This window comes from Leptonychotes weddellii, chromosome 1, assembly GCF_054177405.1.
Source record: "Leptonychotes weddellii isolate Sample4059 chromosome 1, ASM5417740v2, whole genome shotgun sequence".
Lineage (NCBI taxonomy): Eukaryota > Metazoa > Chordata > Mammalia > Carnivora > Phocidae > Leptonychotes > Leptonychotes weddellii.
In genome coordinates this window covers 132,324,307-132,343,204 of record NC_138369.1, presented here as the reverse complement: position 1 = coordinate 132,343,204, position 18,898 = coordinate 132,324,307, and the positions used below count along the sequence as shown (strand labels likewise).

General features: G+C 37.4%; 1 protein-coding gene across 2 annotated transcripts in view; it reads right to left on the bottom strand.

Annotated features, from left to right (window-relative positions):
- Window positions 1–291: 291 nt before the first annotated feature.
- KPNA1 (karyopherin subunit alpha 1) overlaps window positions 292–18,898 on the bottom strand; it is a 56,329-nt gene continuing 37,722 nt past the window's right edge. For both annotated transcript variants that reach the window (XM_031039067.2, XM_081833001.1), the window contains exons 9-14: window positions 18,295–18,458; window positions 17,202–17,280; window positions 13,135–13,260; window positions 11,286–11,413; window positions 7,045–7,223; window positions 292–5,688 (exon numbers count right to left, since the gene is read on the bottom strand). In XM_031039067.2, the coding sequence (XP_030894927.1) occupies window positions 5,501–5,688; window positions 7,045–7,223; window positions 11,286–11,413; window positions 13,135–13,260; window positions 17,202–17,280; window positions 18,295–18,458 (864 nt within the window). In that variant the 3' untranslated portion in view covers window positions 292–5,500. The remainder of the gene's footprint in view (window positions 5,689–7,044; window positions 7,224–11,285; window positions 11,414–13,134; window positions 13,261–17,201; window positions 17,281–18,294; window positions 18,459–18,898) is intronic.

The following is an 18,898-nucleotide window of genomic DNA, read 5'->3' as shown; positions in this document are numbered from 1 at the left end:
ACAAACACATGGGGTTGATTATACATATGTTACCCTGTAAAATATATCCATAACTTTTCACAGAAGGCGTAGGGTTTTTTGTTTTTATATAATGAATGGCTATAACAATGCTTTTGTAAACTTCAGGTCAGATCATGTCCTCCTGAAAGGTAACCACATATAAAACATACATTGAGACACTAAGTCTAAGAGTTGTTAATTCCTGGTTTCAAACAGCAGCATAAAAGAATTCCTTTGAATTTTCTTTTGTAACCAAGTACCCTTTACTAATATCACATCGATGCATATTCCTTCAGTCATTTAGTATTTATTGAATAGTCTACTATGTGCAAGGCACTCACCCATGGCCTGACAGACCACATTCAAGTACAAAGAATCATCAGATCCATTCCAAATCAAAGCGTAAGAACACTTTGAAAAACAACATATAGTGGTCATAATGATGAAGTAAGCAGAACATAACAACATACATTAAAAGGTGATCTTTCTAACTTTTGATACTCCTTGGGACGATACTCCTTTAGGAAGTCAGCTGTGTTAAATTCACGTCCATGGATGGCACTGCTTTCTAAGGCAGAATTCTTCATTCCAAAGCCTTCTGTCAGTACCTTCTACATTTAAGTTTGTTGAATGGAAACATGTTTCTGAGTTTACCCATTATGCTAATGAACTCAAAATCAATCATTTGCATATATATTTTTTGACTTCTGTTGTTTTGTCAGGTCATATACAGAATGTTAGCACCACAGAAGGGAAAAAGAAGTTTGGGCTGAGAGGCTCTACATTACCAAAATATGTAACCTAAAAGCAACTTCATACCTTAGTTATTTTAAGGGTGCTCATGAGAAAGAGCCAGAAAGACTGGTCTGACAAAAAGCTGGTCCAGCTGGGACAGTTGTGTAAGTCTAGTTCTGGGAGTTCCTGGCCCAGAACACCACCTCCACCGTGACCTCTGCTTTCTTCCAGACACAACCTGCACAGCTCTGTCCGTACTAGACAGTGTATGAGGTTGTGACCTTGGGGTAAAGTAAATTCTCCTAAGTCTTGATTCTGTCACCTATATCATAATGTCAGTTATCTATCTCAAAGAGCAGTTGGAGGATTAAAAGAGAAAAAACGGAAGCCCTTCCCCAGGCACCTGGCACACAACAGAGGCTCAAAGACTAGTTGCCTTTTTGACCTGAAGGGAAAACAGACTGGGACTTCTTTTTTCCTACCCTCAGTTGAAAGCAAAACTTCATCTACCCTTAATCTTTTCTTCTTGCCCCAGACTTCCAAATTTTATACCCAGTAGCAACTTGATATTTTTAAAATTAGCATATAATACTTGCTTTACTTCATCAAACATTTTTGTGATGTCCTGGTACTGTTACTACCTATCCTTTTCTGACAAGAAAGCATATTATAGAATACTGTCTGTATTAGAGCAGACTTACTGTACTGGTGTCCCATCTGGCTTTCAGTTACTTGAACTTTAAAAAAAAATTTTTTTTTTTTTTTTTTTTAAGGAATCTCTATTCCCAACATGGGGCTTGAACTCATGACCCTAAGATCAAGAGTTTCATGCTCTACTGACTGAGCCAGCCAGGCGCCCCATGAGAAAGCAAATTTTTTTTTCTTTTTAGTTTTTAAATTTTTGTTTAAATTTTCTTTTTTTTTAGGAGGCTCCACGCCCACCATGGGGTTTGAACTCACGACCCTGGGATCAGGAGTCACATGCTTTACCCACTGAGCCAGCCAGGTGCTCGGTAACTTTAACTTTTGATAGAGAAAGGTAGCCAAAAATATTTCCCAGCATGGCAGATACGTATTTACTCTGCTCAACTAACAACAGATGAAAGTGGCTCTGTTAATTTCAGATGGCAAAAAATTCAGATTTGAGACTTCATATATAGATAGATAGGTATACCTATTTCTCAAATGAGCTAATTTTGGAATGTAGGAGGTAGTACATAGTATATAAATATGAAAAGCAAACAATGCCCCTTTCTAAAAGTAGATCCCTTTTCTTTACTGAAAAACATCCTTACACATCAAGATTTCCTATAATGAAAAGCCCCAAGCCCTAAAACATCAATATGCAATGACTTGCCTACTGATAGAAAAAATGTTCACAAAACTAATCAGCAAGAAAGAAAAATCTTTCAACTTGAGGAAAACCCTTTCATAATGCAACCCCAAACTGGGAGATTATAAATAACTGAAATGTTTGTTTAGCACTAGAGAAGTAAATTCAAAGTTGCCTGTGAGTGGCCAGGTACAACAGGATTTAATTGACAATAGTTTGGTTTCTAAAATATATTACATATTTTTTCTCAGGCAAAATCAGCAACAATCTGCAATAATAATTCAAATTTATTATGGGGTAATTGTCATTGCTTATATTTGTGACGATATGAAAAAATGGCCCAGAGCCCATTTAGCTTTATCTGGCAGATGGAAGAAATAATCCTAGGGCAATAGTTTTCAAAAACAGTATAGCTGACAAAGGTTTAAAAGGGCCCTTACTTAGTGACAAGAACATCAATTAAAGTGTTCCACAGAAAACTCCTTAATCTGTTTTCCTTTCCTGGTTTTTCTCAATCTAACCATATCTACCCTGCTGGTCCTTCAAATATAGGGTGCCCTTATATCCTAAATGCTTTCAATGCTTTTTTTTCCCCACCTAAGTTTTCACTGAATATACTTTGAAAGTGCGGAGGAGGAAAAGGGGGGGGGGTGGATAATCAAGCTACTTTCCCCCCTGGTTAGTATATATTGCAGGAGAGTTTTCCTGTGTTGAAATTAACATGCTTTTGTAATGAGTAACATCTTAGTGATAGGGTTTCAATAAATTCAATGTAAATTAATAGAATCTGCCAGGCAGAGAACTAAAATGAGGACTTAGTTACCTCCTGAAGTCTCATTCATTTCTATAACCAAAAAGGCTGCTTTTTCAGTTCCAACAGTTATGCTGGGATTTAACTTTTAGTTAATTCCAATTTTTATATTAAGAACATTTTATTGCAAAAAAAATTTAGCTCATCTCTCATGAACTTCCAAGACAGGAGCAAGATAAATTCCTGTTTACAACAGAAAATGGACCACAACAGTTAAATGGACTTTGTTTAATTCATTCACTGAGACACCTGCAATTGCAAAACTCCCAGTGTATGCTCTTCTTACTAACCTGGAGAAACAACTTTGTGTGCTTTATCCTTTTTCCATTCAAATTGGTTTATCAAAAATGAATTGAAATTTTTAAAATTATCCAATAGAATGTACATAATTTAAAACATCCTAGAGAAATGACGTGTTACCAGTGATGTACAGGTTAAAAAAATTCAGCCACAAAAAAAGTCAAAGCTAAAAACAAGATTTTTACTATGAATCAGTGCTTCTATTACCCTTCTGAAAGAAGTTATATTTTAATGTGATGTAAAGGCAAAACTGAAAGTTTTTCTTTAAATTAACCACCTAATTTGTCCCTAAAATTACAAAGAATCAAAGTCTTTTACAGGTCAAGTGCAGTAAACTAAAATGTCCTTTCAGCACAAAGCAGCACTAGAAAAAGTTATAGATGGGAGTTGACTAGTTTTGCAGTGGCTGCTCCATCAGTAACAGACAGACATCAGACGGTACCCATCCAGAGCACAGACACAACTACAGACTAGATGCGAAGAATGTGTCACACACTTGGCTGATAAATGTCCTTTGTCTTTGTATCTTTCTACTTTGAATGAAGTGGATTTTTTTAAAGTTTAAATCAGGTCACGTAAGTTGGCTGTTTAAATAACAACATGATGAGGTATGAAAGCTCTGAATATCCCTAACATTCAGCAGGATTTACCAGAGATGTATAATAACCTGTCAGGGGACTTCCATATAGTTACATTTTGGGGTTATAATGAATTCTAGAAGAGGACAAGATTAAAGAGGTTTAAAAGGGTATTCTCTGAAACAGAAGTGAGCGACTTTTCCTTCAGAATTCATTTTGAACAGCATATCAACAAAAAAATCTTCTCTGATAGTGTGTCCCAACATTGAGTCAAGATGGCCAACTAGCACCAAGAAGTCATATTGAACTCAGCTGCAGTTCTCTTGGCAATTAAGCTTATATTTTCATTCCAGTCCAAGCACAAATGTGGATCACTGAAGACAGTACTGGAAGCGCCATTTGCAGGTACATTGCGGTTATCATTAAATGAGCCAGAAGATAGAAACTTTTTATTTTATGGGTGGACTTGACTGGGCAGTACTAGTAGATGAAATGAAATGATTAGGGAACAATGAGGTTATATTAAAAAAAAAAAAAAAAAATCCCTGCCCTTATTTGGGTTGAATAGGTCATGTTGAGAAGATGATTATTTGTTTAAGATAAGGATGCTACATTAAAAGGATCATATATGCAGCATGAATACATTAGAATCAAGCTGCACTGGGCTAAGAAAAAAAAAGTTTCCCTAAGTAACCTTTAAAAGTATGTGTTATCTGCCAGTCACAGAGGGGAAAAGCACCTAGGGTGAACTCCAATTTAATGAGGACCTTGATCAGGACCACAAAGCCTGAAACATGTTTTAATGCAGAAACACAGCCTCTAGTCACACTGGTTGAGTCTGGGAAAATTGGAGGGATTTTTTGTTTTTTGTTGTTTTTTTTTTACTTTTTTATTGAAGTACAGGATATTGTTTCGATTACTAAGGATTCTAACTCTTCATACCAGCATTAGAATCGAACCACTTCCAAATCCTAAGACACATAAGACCAAAGAGAAGCAATAGCCATACAAATTAATGTGCCCCTCTCCTTGCTGCTCTAAGGGAATCTTCAAACCAGTATCACATTTAAGAGTCAAAGTGTTAATTCTTCAGCATTCCTGACAACTAGAAAGCACATTCACTGAAGGCTGAAGGTGAGGGAGCGGATGGTTTAACTTTAATATCTGTGAAGAATGGCGCCAATAGAGGAAAGAAAACCATCCAGTCTCAGTAAGGATTAATGCAAATTTGGCTAGAAAAGCCACCAGGTAATCCAAGGGTTCACTGTGGAAGAACTCATGAAAAGTACTCTGAAGTGTACACAACAGGTCTAAACATCTCCCTTGTTGCAAGTAGTTGTGTGAAATTCAAGATAAAGGTTTAGTCTCATCTTTTAATATCAGTGTTTTTCCCCACTTTAAAGGGAATGAGGAGTCCTCTTTTTCCCCCACAAAGAAAGGGAGCCACATTAATATGTGTATAATCCCATGACTCTTATATAAGTGCGGATCTCCAAAGCCTAGGGATTTTCCATAAGAGTGGGCCGTTCTGGTTACCCTTTTTATTAGAAGGGTATTCCACCACAGAGAGCCAGAGGTTTTCCAGATGTGTGTAAGAGAGCAGGTGCGCAAGGCAAGCAAATGAGCGCAAACAGTATTATGGAAAACATTTGAGAAGTTAGCTCCATGAGGACTGTGGGCTCCACAAGAGGACTTGACTGGGTAGCCTGGTCTGACACAGGAACATGAAAGCAGAGTATTGCTTCAAAGCTGGAAACCTTCCATAGGAGCCTCACACTGCTGGAAGATGTACTGCTGCTGGCTAAGGTCAACCTGGGGCGCAATGCTGCTGTCCTCATCCTCGGTCCCGAAGTAATGCTCGATAAGATCAAAGGCCTTCTGGTAGATCTCCTGGTTTTCATGACTCTGTAAGAACTCAATTTTATCCAGACCTAGAACGAAGAATAAAGAAAAATCTGTGTGTATGTGTGTGTATACATATGTATTGTTTGTATCTGTTGGAAATGAAACTGTATTTTGCCATGTCTCCTTATTGTAAAGGAAGATTTTCTTCTCTACTTATATCTCATTGGTATTTTGTAACAGCATAGAAAGTATCACTGGGATGACATCTGAATGCTAGTACTACAAGCTGACATCTTAAACACATGCAAGCAACAACCAGTCCCCAGAAGCAGCAATTTCCCTAACAGTCTTCACACATCATCCAGTGGCTAAGGCCAGTAGCAGAAGTGTTCCTTTTGAACTATATCTGTGACCTAACTAATTCTTGGCTCTGGTTCTATCAACTAAGTTCTGAGCTATCCAATATGTCAACAGATGTATATAATACCCTTAAAAGAGGCAGAATCAATTTCTACTGCTTAAACTAAGAAGTCCAACTAGAACAATTAGCCAACACAGTCCCTTTACTAAGTTTGAGCCCATCTGAGCTAGGCTTTTCTTTTACTTGCAGCCATAAGCAACCTAACCACTACAGCAATACCGGAAATAAATGTTAATATTGCTCAAAGGAAAAAAAATACATATTCATATACATCGCCATGTTAAAATATACATACATCAAAAAAAATTAACAGTAGTTATTTCTGTGGAGGAATATCTCCAGGTAGAGGAACATTTTTCTTTTTTATGCATTTCAAAATGTCTTATACTAAGCAGGTATAGCTTTTATAATTTTTTTTTAATGGTAAATTGTTAAAATCATTTTGGAAAGCAGTTCTGCATTATCTGATAAACTGGAAGATGAACAAACCCTATGATCCCTAATTCCAGTCTTAGGAATAAACAAACCCTAGAGTAGTGGTTTTCAACCCTGACTATGCATTAAAATCACAGAGGGAACTAAAATGTACATTGGTAAACCAATGATTAAGAGTACAGTTAACCCTGAGATTGGAAGAATGAAGAAACCAAATAGGGACTCTTCAAAATGAGAACTCTAAATCTTAAAGAAAAGGAGTAGAATCTGGCATCATCTATAGTAGATGCAAATGTTCTTGAGGCTCAGATGGACTAGTAAGAATACAAGAGCACCCACAAGGGCAAGCAGGGTCCAGGAACTAGGAAGATCTTTACAGCCCGGTGTAAAAATAGCTAAATTGAAGGGTACTCACTTCTCTTCACAATTAATGCATATTTTTTTCTAATAATTCTACCTACTAAACATTATTATTCATAAGAGAACAAGTTTTTCATATGAGTTTGTGCTCACTGATATATGGACAAGTCAGAAAAGCAAGAAGAAAAATATAATTTCAGGACATCTATTAAACACTCTATCTTACCATATGCTTCTTCAATCAAAGCGCAGTAAGGGTTAATGCCAGTGCCGTTCCTTTTGGCTTCTTGTTCTCCAAGCCTCAGGATATTTTCCAAGCCATTTAGGGCAACTTGTACAATCTTAGAGTCCATGACTGTAAGGAGATCACAAAGTGGCTTGATACAACCGAGTTCTACGAGGTACCTAAATACAAAGAACAATTTAGTCAAAGCTTTCAATTTCATAAAACTTTTATAAAATAAGTGGGTCATCCTCAAACTGTAGAGATAAAAATGAGCACCCATTCAGCCATATAGGCTACATCTTACCACAAAGCTACAAATAAATGAAACAAAACCAGTTCTCTAACACCATCTCCATTTTTCCTCCTCCACAACTACTGGACTCCAAAAAACTGAATACCCTCTTACTCTGAATATAAGCAACTCATCAAAACAGTGTAATTTTGGCTAATTTCATCTTTGTTTCTGTAGAACCACACCTCTGAAACAGGTGCTAAAGCCACCATAGGCCCAACAGGCCAATTCTATTTTGTACAAAGATCTCTTAAAACTCCAAGAAAACAATTTTTTTTTTTAAAGATTTTTATTTATTTATTTGAGAGAGAGAGCACATGAGAGGGGGGAGGGTCGGGAGGGTCAGAGGGAGAAGCAGACTCCCCGCCGAGCAGGGAGCCCGATGCAGGACTCGATCCAGGGACTCCAGGATCATGACCTGAGCCAAAGGCAGCTGCCTAACCAACTGAGCCACCCAGGCGCCCAAGAAAACAATTTAAAAATGGGCAAAAGATCTGAACATACCTTTCACCAAAGATCTGATGGCAAATTAAGTAAGAAAAGATGCTCAACATCATTAATATATGTCATCAGGGGACTGCAAATTAAAACAATGATGCCACACCTATTAAAATGGCTAAAATGCAAAACAACTTGACAATACCAAATGCTGACAAGAATGAGGGGCAATAGGAACTCTCATTTTTTTGCTGGTGGGAATGCAACATAGGAACTTTGGAAGACGGCTTGGCAACTTTTTACAAAGCTTTCTGTACAATCCAGCAATCACACTGTGGACACTCACCCAATTGAGATGAAAACTTAGGTCCACACCAAAACCTATACACACACATTTATAGCAGCTTTATTCGTAACTGCCAAAAAGCCAGAAGCAACCAAGATGTTCTTAAATAGGCAAATGGATAAACAAACTGTAGTATATCCAGACAATGGACTATTATTCAGTGATAAAAAGAAATGCACTATCAAGCCATGAAAAGACATGAAGGAAACTTAGACATGCTAAGTCAAAGAAGCCAGTCTGAAAAGACTCCAGACTATATGATTCCAAACATGACATCCTGGAAAAGACAAAACTTTTATAAAGACAATAAAAAGTGGGGTGCCTGGCTGGCTCAGTTTGTTAAACGTCTGACTCTTGATTTCAGCTCAGGTTATGATCTCAGGGTTGTCCTGGGCATGGAACCTGCTTAAGATTTTCTCTCTACCTCACCCCTTGCCCCTCTCCCCTATCCCTTAAAAAAAAAAAAGACAATAAAAAGTATAGTGGTTGCCAGGGATTTGAGGGGTGGGTGGGGGTAGAGGGGTAGTGAGGAATAGGTGAAGCAGAGGGGATTTTTTTAGGGCAGTAGAACTATTCTGTATGACACTACAATGGTAGAAATAGAACATGCATTCACCAATACCTATAGAATTATACAACACAAAAAGCTTTCAGCTCAGATCATGATCTCAGGATCCTGGGATCAAGCCCCGCATTGGGCTCCGCACTCAGTGGGGAGTCTGCTTCTCTGCCCCTCTCTACCTCTGCCCCTCCCCTCACTCGCGCTCTCTCTCTCAAGTAAATAAATCTTTTAAAAAACAAAAACCAAGCCTCTTTTACGATTACAAATGTTAGTTGCAAATCTGAAAAACAGAAAAGCATGAAGAAAAAGTACACAGAGATTAACCACCACTATTATACCCCACTATTGCTTCCTCTGTGTCCTAATTTTTATGAAGGGTACCCACCTACCATTTTCCCCAGTTACCTTTGACTCTTCCCTTTCCTTCCCTTCCTACTTAAAGCCTGCCAGCAAGTCCTACAGATCCTTTCTTCTTGTATTGAGACCCATATCTCATGCTACAGCTATTAATCCTGGCTGTACACTATTACAGTGGCATCTTAATTGCTCTTTCCTCTTCAAAATACTATGTTCTTCATTAATACTCTCAAGGCCAAAGATACTGAGTCTTCCCATTAAGACTAAGGCCTTCATCCCAGCTTCCAAAGCCCATCAATTACTTAATTCCTCATCTTGCAAAAGAATAATCTATAGCAGGGGATGCCTGGGTGGCTCACTGGTTGAGCGTCTGCCTTCAGCTCCGGTGATGATCTCAGGGTCCTGGGATCAAGCCCCACTGTCGGGGTCTTCACTCAGCAGGGCATCTGCTTCTCCCTGTCCCTGTCTGTCTGTGATATCTCTCACTCTCTCTCAAATAATAAAAATAAGATCTTAAAAAAAAAATAACATATAGCAATACTGATTTGCCTCTTCCAACAACATTACCTGTGCACATTCCCTCACACTTCCCCTCGTGCTATTCGCTCTCCTCCAAAATAACCAAATCTCTACCCAAATGGCAAGTTTCATCTCTTCCATAAACTTTCTCTAATTCAAGGGAATATTCTTTATCCCTCATTCCTAAGAAACTATATATTAGCATTTGATTATATTTAACCTAAAATTATGGATATTTCCTAAGTTACTCTACTTGGTTCTTGCATCTAAATCTTGTCTACTCAATAAGAATAAGCAAAACCACACAGATGTATTTTATCAGTGATAAAGTCAGTATATTTTCTGTAATTTGGACTGTAATATTTTTGTAATAGTTTTTCAAGATAATTCCGTCTGGTTAAGAAGAAACTGCCAGATTGATAATGAACTTCATTACTATAAACAGCTATGCTGAATTTTAAAAAGGAATAGTAAGTAGCCTTTACACTCTTCTTTAACAGAGCAAAATACCCCTGAATACTTTCTGATGAAAACACCACAGTATTTTAGAAATGTTTTAAAAATATGTGTACAGTTTAACCATTTCAACTATGAAACCATATTATAACTTCTACATTACTTCTTACTGCTACCATTACTGGGATAAATGCCGTTACCCGTGGTGGCATACTTATAATCATAGTACCCCAGACCCAGAATCTTGGGAGGTTGAAAAAGACCTTAACCTCATAAAAAGTGCTTCTGAAGACCACTTGCAATCTTCCTTGAAAACTTGTCACTGATGAACTTTACCAAAATAGTTATTTGCAGTATTAATCTATTTTATTATTTTAGGTACAGTTATCTTCTGTACCTAATCAACTTCGGAAATGTTAGGACTACCTTTTACATTTTTAAACTTCTAACAGAGCACTAAAAATTAGTATTGGTTAATTAGTGCCAACATTCAACCCACAAGGCAACAATATGAGAAGTAGTTGTATTTTTCTGACAGTATATATAAGGGAGGGGTTACAATTTCAACACTCATTTAGAAATATCTTCCCCTCATCTGAATTTCCCATAGAGAAAGTTAAGGCAGGCTAAGAAGAATCTAGGTTCCATTTTTCTCTTCATCATTAATCTTTTTTTTAATCTGAAATACTGAATGTCCATAATTTAGCATTTAATTGTATGATGTCTTCTTTCAGGAATTGATTCCTGTCCGTATATATGCCTTCTCTAGCCATTAAGATTATAAGCCACCCAAGGGGCCATTTAAGTCTCAAGCTAATACAGCTCTCTCCCTTTACTGAACATTACAGAACTTCAGGAGACACTGCCTCTAGTGAATTTGTCATTTTATTCTCAGATATACCTCTCTTTCAAAGTCTGATCCAAATCTTTTTAAGACATCTAAACTAAAAATAGCAAGTTAGATACCAAAGTTGGACTCTAAGGATTCTACTAGTAACCTTCTAGACTACCTAAGATTGTTCTGACCAGAAAGCTCCAGAGTAGACTAAAGCCACCCTATAAATACTTCCATTCTCTCAAACCTCAACTATGCCTTACTTCTATTATCCTGGAATTATTTCAGCAAGAAGGAATGGGAGAAAAATTAAATATACATTTGAGTCTAGTTATGGAACTCAGAACAATCTTCCAAGAGGTTAGAATTAAGCATTCATAACTAGTAGACATAATTTTTCCTTTAATTTACAAGATGCTACCTGGCTAGTACTTACTTGATCTGTTCAGCTGATCCTCCAGAAGTTGCATTTGTGATGGCCCAAGCTGCTTCTTTCCTTGTCCGAAACTCAGCGGTTTGTAATATACTAATGAGGGCTGGAAAAATGTTGGCATCTATCACAGTCTGAAATTAAATTAAAAAGTAAATGAAAAGGAAAAATTACAAAATTTGTAAAAATGTTCATGATACTAATTATAACTTTTTAGCTAGCTTCACTAATGACACCCCTCTGCCTGTTAAAAATTAACTGGAAGGAGTTTAAGTCCTCTTACCCATAACCTTTCAACTATACTTGGTATCACTGGTAATACTCTCTCTAGAGTCTGGGATCTTATAATCTCTTAGTTTTTTCCCCGAGTTCTTTTCTGATTGTCCTCTCTTGTTCCACCCACAGTAACAAATTACAAAAGTTCAATTTTCTGTTCCTCTGCTACTCTCATTTCTTTCACAGCATCCAACTCTGACACGTGTGTTGTAACCCTCCAGCCCTCACTTTTGGGTGCTCCAGCCCAAGGTGGCCAACAGCTTGCTTCAGATCTGCTAACCACTTCAAACATCATCCACCCTCTCTATATTAGGTGTCTTCTCAAACCTCTAAAGGCTCTTTTTGTATTTACTTATTCTACATTTTATCAGTCACTAAGTCTCCTTTACATTCTCAATTTAAAACATCAGGAGCCACCTTTTCCTTCCCTTTTAGCACTGCCGCAATCCTATTCCAACCTACCACCTCCCACCCAGATTACCAGCATAGCCTGTAGTTGGACAGAGTACTTTTACTCACTCTCCCCTCATATATGAACACTGAAAGTCTGCCTCAAATTACTTCTCTCATTTTTCTCCTAAGCTCAAAAACCTAAAATAGGTTCATATCATTTCCTCTACCAAGAAACTGAGAAATTCTATGTAAGAGCCTGATAGTAGCAGGCAATCAACTATAGCTGAAATCACCTCATATGAACTGCTATAGCTATCAATCTCAGTCCCTGGCAGCATTCTGGGGATGACTAACCATGCTCTTTTTGTTTTGTTTCAAGTTTTTATTTAAATTCTAGTTAATTAACATACAGTGTAATATTGGTTTCAGGAGCTGAATTTAGTGATTCATCAACCATGCTTTCCTGATCAAGAACTCTATTATACCAGTGAAGGAAGTCAGCAAAGTTTAGCAGAAAAATACTTCATCTTGATCCTGTCATTTACTAGGGGTGCCCTTGAGCAAATCACTTTCTCTGATACTCAGTTTCATCCTTAAATGAGAATACTGGATGAGATAACCTCTATGATTCCACTCAGCTCAAAGTCCCATAGGTCTGTGTTTTATCTTTTATAACGTTTAGCCTTTCTCATGGCCAATGTGAACCCTTCAGCCCACTGCTTGCTTTATCTTCCACTTGGGTTACTCTCCCACCTAATGTAAGAATAAAATTAAAAGGCAGATAACCATTTAGAGAAAAATGGGTCCCCAAAGGTTTTATAAAAAATTGAAGTTATCTAATACATGGGGCGACTAGAAAAAAAAAAATCTTACTTGGCAAGAGTAAAGCCAATCTGTTTAGTATAAAGATCATCAAAACATTTCGAAAATATAAGACACTATCTCTTGGGTCTTGGCAAATCATCAAATATTAAAGGCAAAGGGAAAAACCAAGACCAAAGTTTAAGTTTCAAAAGTCTGAACTTCTATAAGGTAGGTTTAAAAAAATAAATAAATAAGTAAACAAGACAACAATGCTGGAAGTTAATGGTCTCCAAGATAATAACGAAAAAAAACTTTAAGGCTAATTGAAAAAAAGCTAAAACTTATCAATAAAAATAGAAAAAGACAGATGCTATGGGATTACCTGAATCTGTGCTCTATTTCCAGCTGTGATATTAGATATTGTCCAACATGCTTCCTTTTTGATAGATTCCTTTGGGCTACTCAGCAAATGCAATAAACTCTGCAGAGCTGAGCAATTCAAAATTACCTAAAAGGAAAAGTTTGAAACTTATTCTCTATTGATCCAAACAGAAGTAAATCTTTAACTCATTTATTTTAGGAACAATATAAGCAAAGAAATAATGTCTCCCCTTGAAATTTTAGAAATAACTTTATATATGTAAAAAAGTATTCAGTGCCAATAAGAATTAGTTTCTAAGATTATCAAAGCAGTTTTGTTATACACATTACAATTGTACAACTGCTGCTTCTTAAGGCATAATAATGTATTAGTCCTTCACCTTCCTATCCCTTACAGGAATTAAAAAGTCTTTTGGATGGGTAAATAGATCAAGTGGCCAGAAATTCAGAAGTGGTCTCAGATTTTTAAGTCTTCTGATAACACTCTACCTGGTAGTCAGCAAATACCTACTTAATGAAGTACACCAACTGCTTTAGAGGACACAAAGATAAAAAGAATATGTCCCCAGCTATCAAACAGCTTACAAAGGTGAGGGAGAGTAAGACAAATACATATGAAGCAGATCTAGTCTACCAAAACTAAACTCACAAGTTATAATGACTGAAATAATATGTGGTGGGCTCAAGAATCAATCACTGAATAACAGAATAGATACCTAGTCCAGAAACAAGCACAGGTATTTATGAGGAATTAAATATATAATAAAGTTCCTCCAGAGGTTAACTAGTTGAAAAACATTTTTTATTTTTGAAAAGTATTTTTTAAAAAATTCTTAACCCATTACCAAAATAAAGACTAAATATACAAACACACCATAAAACAGAAGAAAATATCAGTAAATAGCTGGTTTGGGGATAGGGAGGGACTTTCCAAGCATAAAAACAATGGAAGAAATTACAGGGAAAAAATAAAATTTCATCAAACAGAAATATCTGCATGTCAAAAAAATACAAAAATTAAAATACATACTACATAATGTAAAAAAAATTGCAACAGATAAGAGGGTTGCTGTCTTTAATATGTAAATTATTAAAAGAAACTACAATTTTAATAGATTACCTACCTCACAAGTAATAAAAGAAATGCAAATTAAGTAAGTCATTTCTGCCTATTTAATACAGCTCAAAAAATAATAAAACGTGGTTAAAGAAGCACAATCTTAACAGTATAAAAGATACTACAGAGCAATTTTTTAAATGCCAAAGATGTGATCTAGAAAATAAACATGCCAAAAAATAATAAAAAAATAAACCTGTCACAAGTTAAAGACAATACTTGTGGAGTAGTGAGGAAAAAAAGACTTTGTGGGGGTGGAGGGAATGCCTTGAAACACGGATAGGATTTCATAAGCAAAGAAGGAGGAGGACACAACAGATAAGAAAGGCTGGAAATGAAAAAGTGCTGAGACAAGCTACCACAAAGTACCAAAATAAGGAAAGAACAGAGCAGTGAGGCTTATTAAGGAAGAGTTCTCTAACCCTAAAATTAACAGTAGGCTACAAGAAAGAATGAGACTAAAATCCTGAAGTACAAATTCCTTAGTCTTTCAAGATTCTTTATCTCATAGTCATTAAAAAAGTTCACTGTTTCTGAAAGGAAGGTAATGTGAACAAGGTTGTTTTAGGAAAGATTAAGCTGTTACTAGGAAGAGTCAACTGAGGGGTAAATGCTGGGAAGAGGAAGATAAATGAGGTAACAACCCTTGTGTGTGACCCTTGTGTGTGAGAAAACATGGACCAAACTAAGGTAATTAGATGAGGATACTGGAACACTAAGAATCAACAAGAGTTGGTGACTTTGCTATACAAGATGTAAGAGATGGAGGCACCAAATATGACTGCAAAGTTTCGGGGGTGTGGGTGAATAGTTACCTCATTAATTGAAATGAAAAAAAAAAAAAAAAAGACTTGGAACCAGCTTTCTGGGGGGAAGAAGATGAACTGTTGAGAGACACAAATGTGAGAGAAATATCTAACAGGCTACTGGAGACCCAGGAGTAGAACTTGAGGGACATCAGAACTAGATGTACAGATACAGAACTTCATTCAATAATTTTTGAGTCCTTACACATTGTGCCAGGAACTATTAAGACTACAGAAGGACAAAAATGAACAAGATTGACACCATTCCCCGCCCTCGAAGCTCACAATCTAGTAATGACAGTTACAATACAGTGTGATACATGCTATGAAGGATGAAACTAAAGAAGGCACACCTAACTTAAGAGTCTGGTAGCAAACAAGGCCTCTCAGAGAAAATAGTATTAACAGGAAGACCTGAAGAATGAGACGACCTTAGCCGCAGAGTGTGGATTCATGTGAGGGAGTGGTTAACAGCAGGGATGGGGATGCAAGCATATGTTCGGTGGAGACGGAAGCAAAAGTGTAGTATAAGGGCTGAGTGTGGTCATAGTGAATTCAAGGAATAAACATGGCAAAAGCACAGAGCATAGCATGGGGAGGGAAAGACAAACTTTTTTTGAATAGCAGATACACTGACAAGGTTTAAAAATTCAGAAAGTATGAAGGACTACAGAGGCAAAGCCTCCTTTCCATTCCCATACCCCAGCAACCCAGGTCTCCACAGACACAATCAATGTTATTAGTTTCCTGTGTTTCCTTCCAGAGAAATTTTATGCAAATATAATCAAGCATATATGTTGTTTTCTTTTTCTCTTCTCCCTGCCCCCTTTTATATAAATAGTAATAGATTCTACACACTTTCTGCCCCTTGTTTTTCTTTTTAAATGATAAAACCTGGAGATATTTCTGAATCAGTGCTTAAGAGCTTCCTCATTCTGTTGCATAGCATTCCATTAAACAGGTACCATATTTTAAAGGATCTCAAACACCCTCAAAGGACAATAGGGGACCATAAAAAGATTTTAGGTAAGAGAATGACATGATGAAATTTGCATTTTATAAGCATCCCTCTGGTGATACGGAATGGAACAAGAAATGTCTGAACTAAGCACTGCAAGAGACAAGTGGAAATGGCACCTAGTGACTAATGAGAGAGGTGGACAGGGAATGATCCAGCTAATGTACAGGTTTTGGGCATGGTCAACTCTTGGTGGCATTCACTGAGGTAGGTAACATAAATAAGCAGAGGCCCAGATATACCAGGGAAGATAATGAGTTCCCTTCTGGATAGCATAAATTTAAAGTAAATATTAGAGTTGGAAGACACCTTCAAGTACAAATCCAAATTTTAGGGATTAGAAAAGTGCAGACATTAAATGCCTTCCTGCGATTCAGGGCTTGGAAACCTAATTCTCAATTCCCAATCAAGCTGCACCAGGGTGATGGTTGAAGTTATAAGTAAGATCAATGAATAATTATCCCCTCCAGGGGATAATCCCACAAACAGGAAAGAACAGGAAAAGGAGCTTGCTAAGGAGAAATGGTCAGTGAAGCAGGAGACCCAAAACACTTCAACACCACTGAAGCCTAGGAAAAGAATGTTAAAGACAATGCCAAGGCATCTGAGAGATAAAGAAAAATAGCTAGAACAATCCACTGTGAATGATATATCTTGATACAGAAGTTGAATGGAGTGGGGAGGGATGACATTAAGAACAAGGAAGGAAGAATCCTCCTCACACTGGAGACTTATCATGTGCAAAGAAAAGGAAGCTATTAGAGAGATGAAGCTGACAGAGAAAGGATGCTCCTGGAGGCTCTGACCCTCACAAGAACCACTTCAAGTAGAGGGAGTAGTGGGAAATAAACCTGACTAACCAAAGGGTAAGTTAAATCATAGGGGAACCCAAAATTGCTATAAGCAATAGGTAAAGATCAGTGAAGGTACTGAAAGTAGCTAAGGCACCATTTTTAACAAACATTAATGAAACAAAGTGTCAATCCTCCCTAATAACATGGAGTTAAATACTCTAACTGAAACATAATCATGGGGTTCAATGTACTGTTTCTGAAGGAAAAAACATAATCATGGGGTTCAATGTACTGTTTCTCAAGGAAAAAAAAATAGTTACCACTTACTCATACCTGTGTCTGAATATCATCGCCTGTGACGATGTTTCCCACAGCCCGCAAAGCAGGAGAAACCACTTTATAATCATTATGCCTGTAACCATAAAAAGAAAGATGAATGCAACACTTCCATCCTTAGTCTCTTTTCTTTTTTTTTTTTTTTTAAAGATTTTATTTATTCATTTGAGACAAAGAGATACACAGAGAGAGAGAGAGCATGAGCAGGGGGAGAACAGAGGGAGAGGGAGAAGCAGGCTCCCCGCTGAGCCAGGAGCCCGATGTGGGGCTCCATCCCAGGACCCTGGGATCATGACCTGAGCCAAAGGCAGACGCTTAACCATCTGAGCCACCCAGGTGCCCCCTTATAAGGTCTCTTTTCTTTATGGCTGAAATCCAAACCAAATAATGTGACGTGACTTTAGAGCACAAAGGTCCCTATGGTGGTTCTTAAGGGAACCCTATGAGGATGGGTTTGGTATTCCCTGGAGAAGCTATCTCTCCCTTTACTTAGTATTTTTGAATAAAAACTACAAATCTTTCTTAATAGTCTTTCCCAGGTATTCTATCACCTGGGTTACAAGATTTCCCTCTCATTCTTTACTACGGTTTTCACTTCCTCTTTACTATTTTTTTAAGGGGGGGGGGCAGCAGACAGTGAGGGAGAGAGAGAATCTTAAGCAGGCTCCATGCCCAGTGCAGAGCCCGATGCAGGGCTCATCTCACCACCCTGAGATCATGACCTGAGCCCAAATCAAGAGTTAGACACTTAACTGACTGAGCCACCCAGGTGCTTCAGGATTGACTCTTTTTAGTGGCAATATACCTTTTGCTATCTATCCAGTCGTTGGTCTCGGGTCATTAATCATTAGCTTAATTACACAGGTCACAGTTTTCCAAATGTTCCTGCTGAAGGACTGTTCACACCACAAGAATGAGCAGTTCTTTATATAAAGGCCTCCAACAAACAGATTTGACATCAATGTAAGTAACAAAAGAGAGCAGCCCAAAGCACAATAAATCAGTATAACATATTAATATTCATCAGCATCTAGAAAACTAATAAACTAATACAGGGACAAAAGAACAGACACGCTTGAAGATATCTTACATCAACAGCTCCACAAGTCTCCTACATACTCCTGCATCAATGACGGCTTGAATTTTATCATTAGGTCCATCTGACAGATATGAGAGGGCCCAGCAGGCATCAGCCAGTACGTCAGTGTCACTGACAAATAACAACCAGGAAAGCACATTCAGACAGGGGGAAACCTGTAAAGGGAAGATGACATGATAATGAAATGCAACAGAATAAAAGCTAGCAGTGAGGTGAGAAACTCCAAAAGGCAACCAGGCACACACATGGTAACTTCTGGGGTGATTAATACTTCTAGAAGTGGGAGTAGCAAGTGGCATTTCCAACTTGCTGTCAGTGCCTTGCAGTTTACTTTGATGAGGTAGTCAGAGACCAAGGAAAATAATTTCCCAGAGTGAAGTATATACCAATTCTCAGAGTGAGATTCCTTGTTGAAACACACTCTTTCTGGACCAAAGAGGTAAAGAAACTGTTTCAAATGGTAAAGCTAAAAAGTTTTGTGTTTTACATACTTTGCTATAAATAAAAAATGCTAGGTTTTAAGATCAATTCAGAGCTTTTTACAGTCAGTAAAAATTTATCCCAAATTAACACCAAAAAAACAACAAAAAGCCCC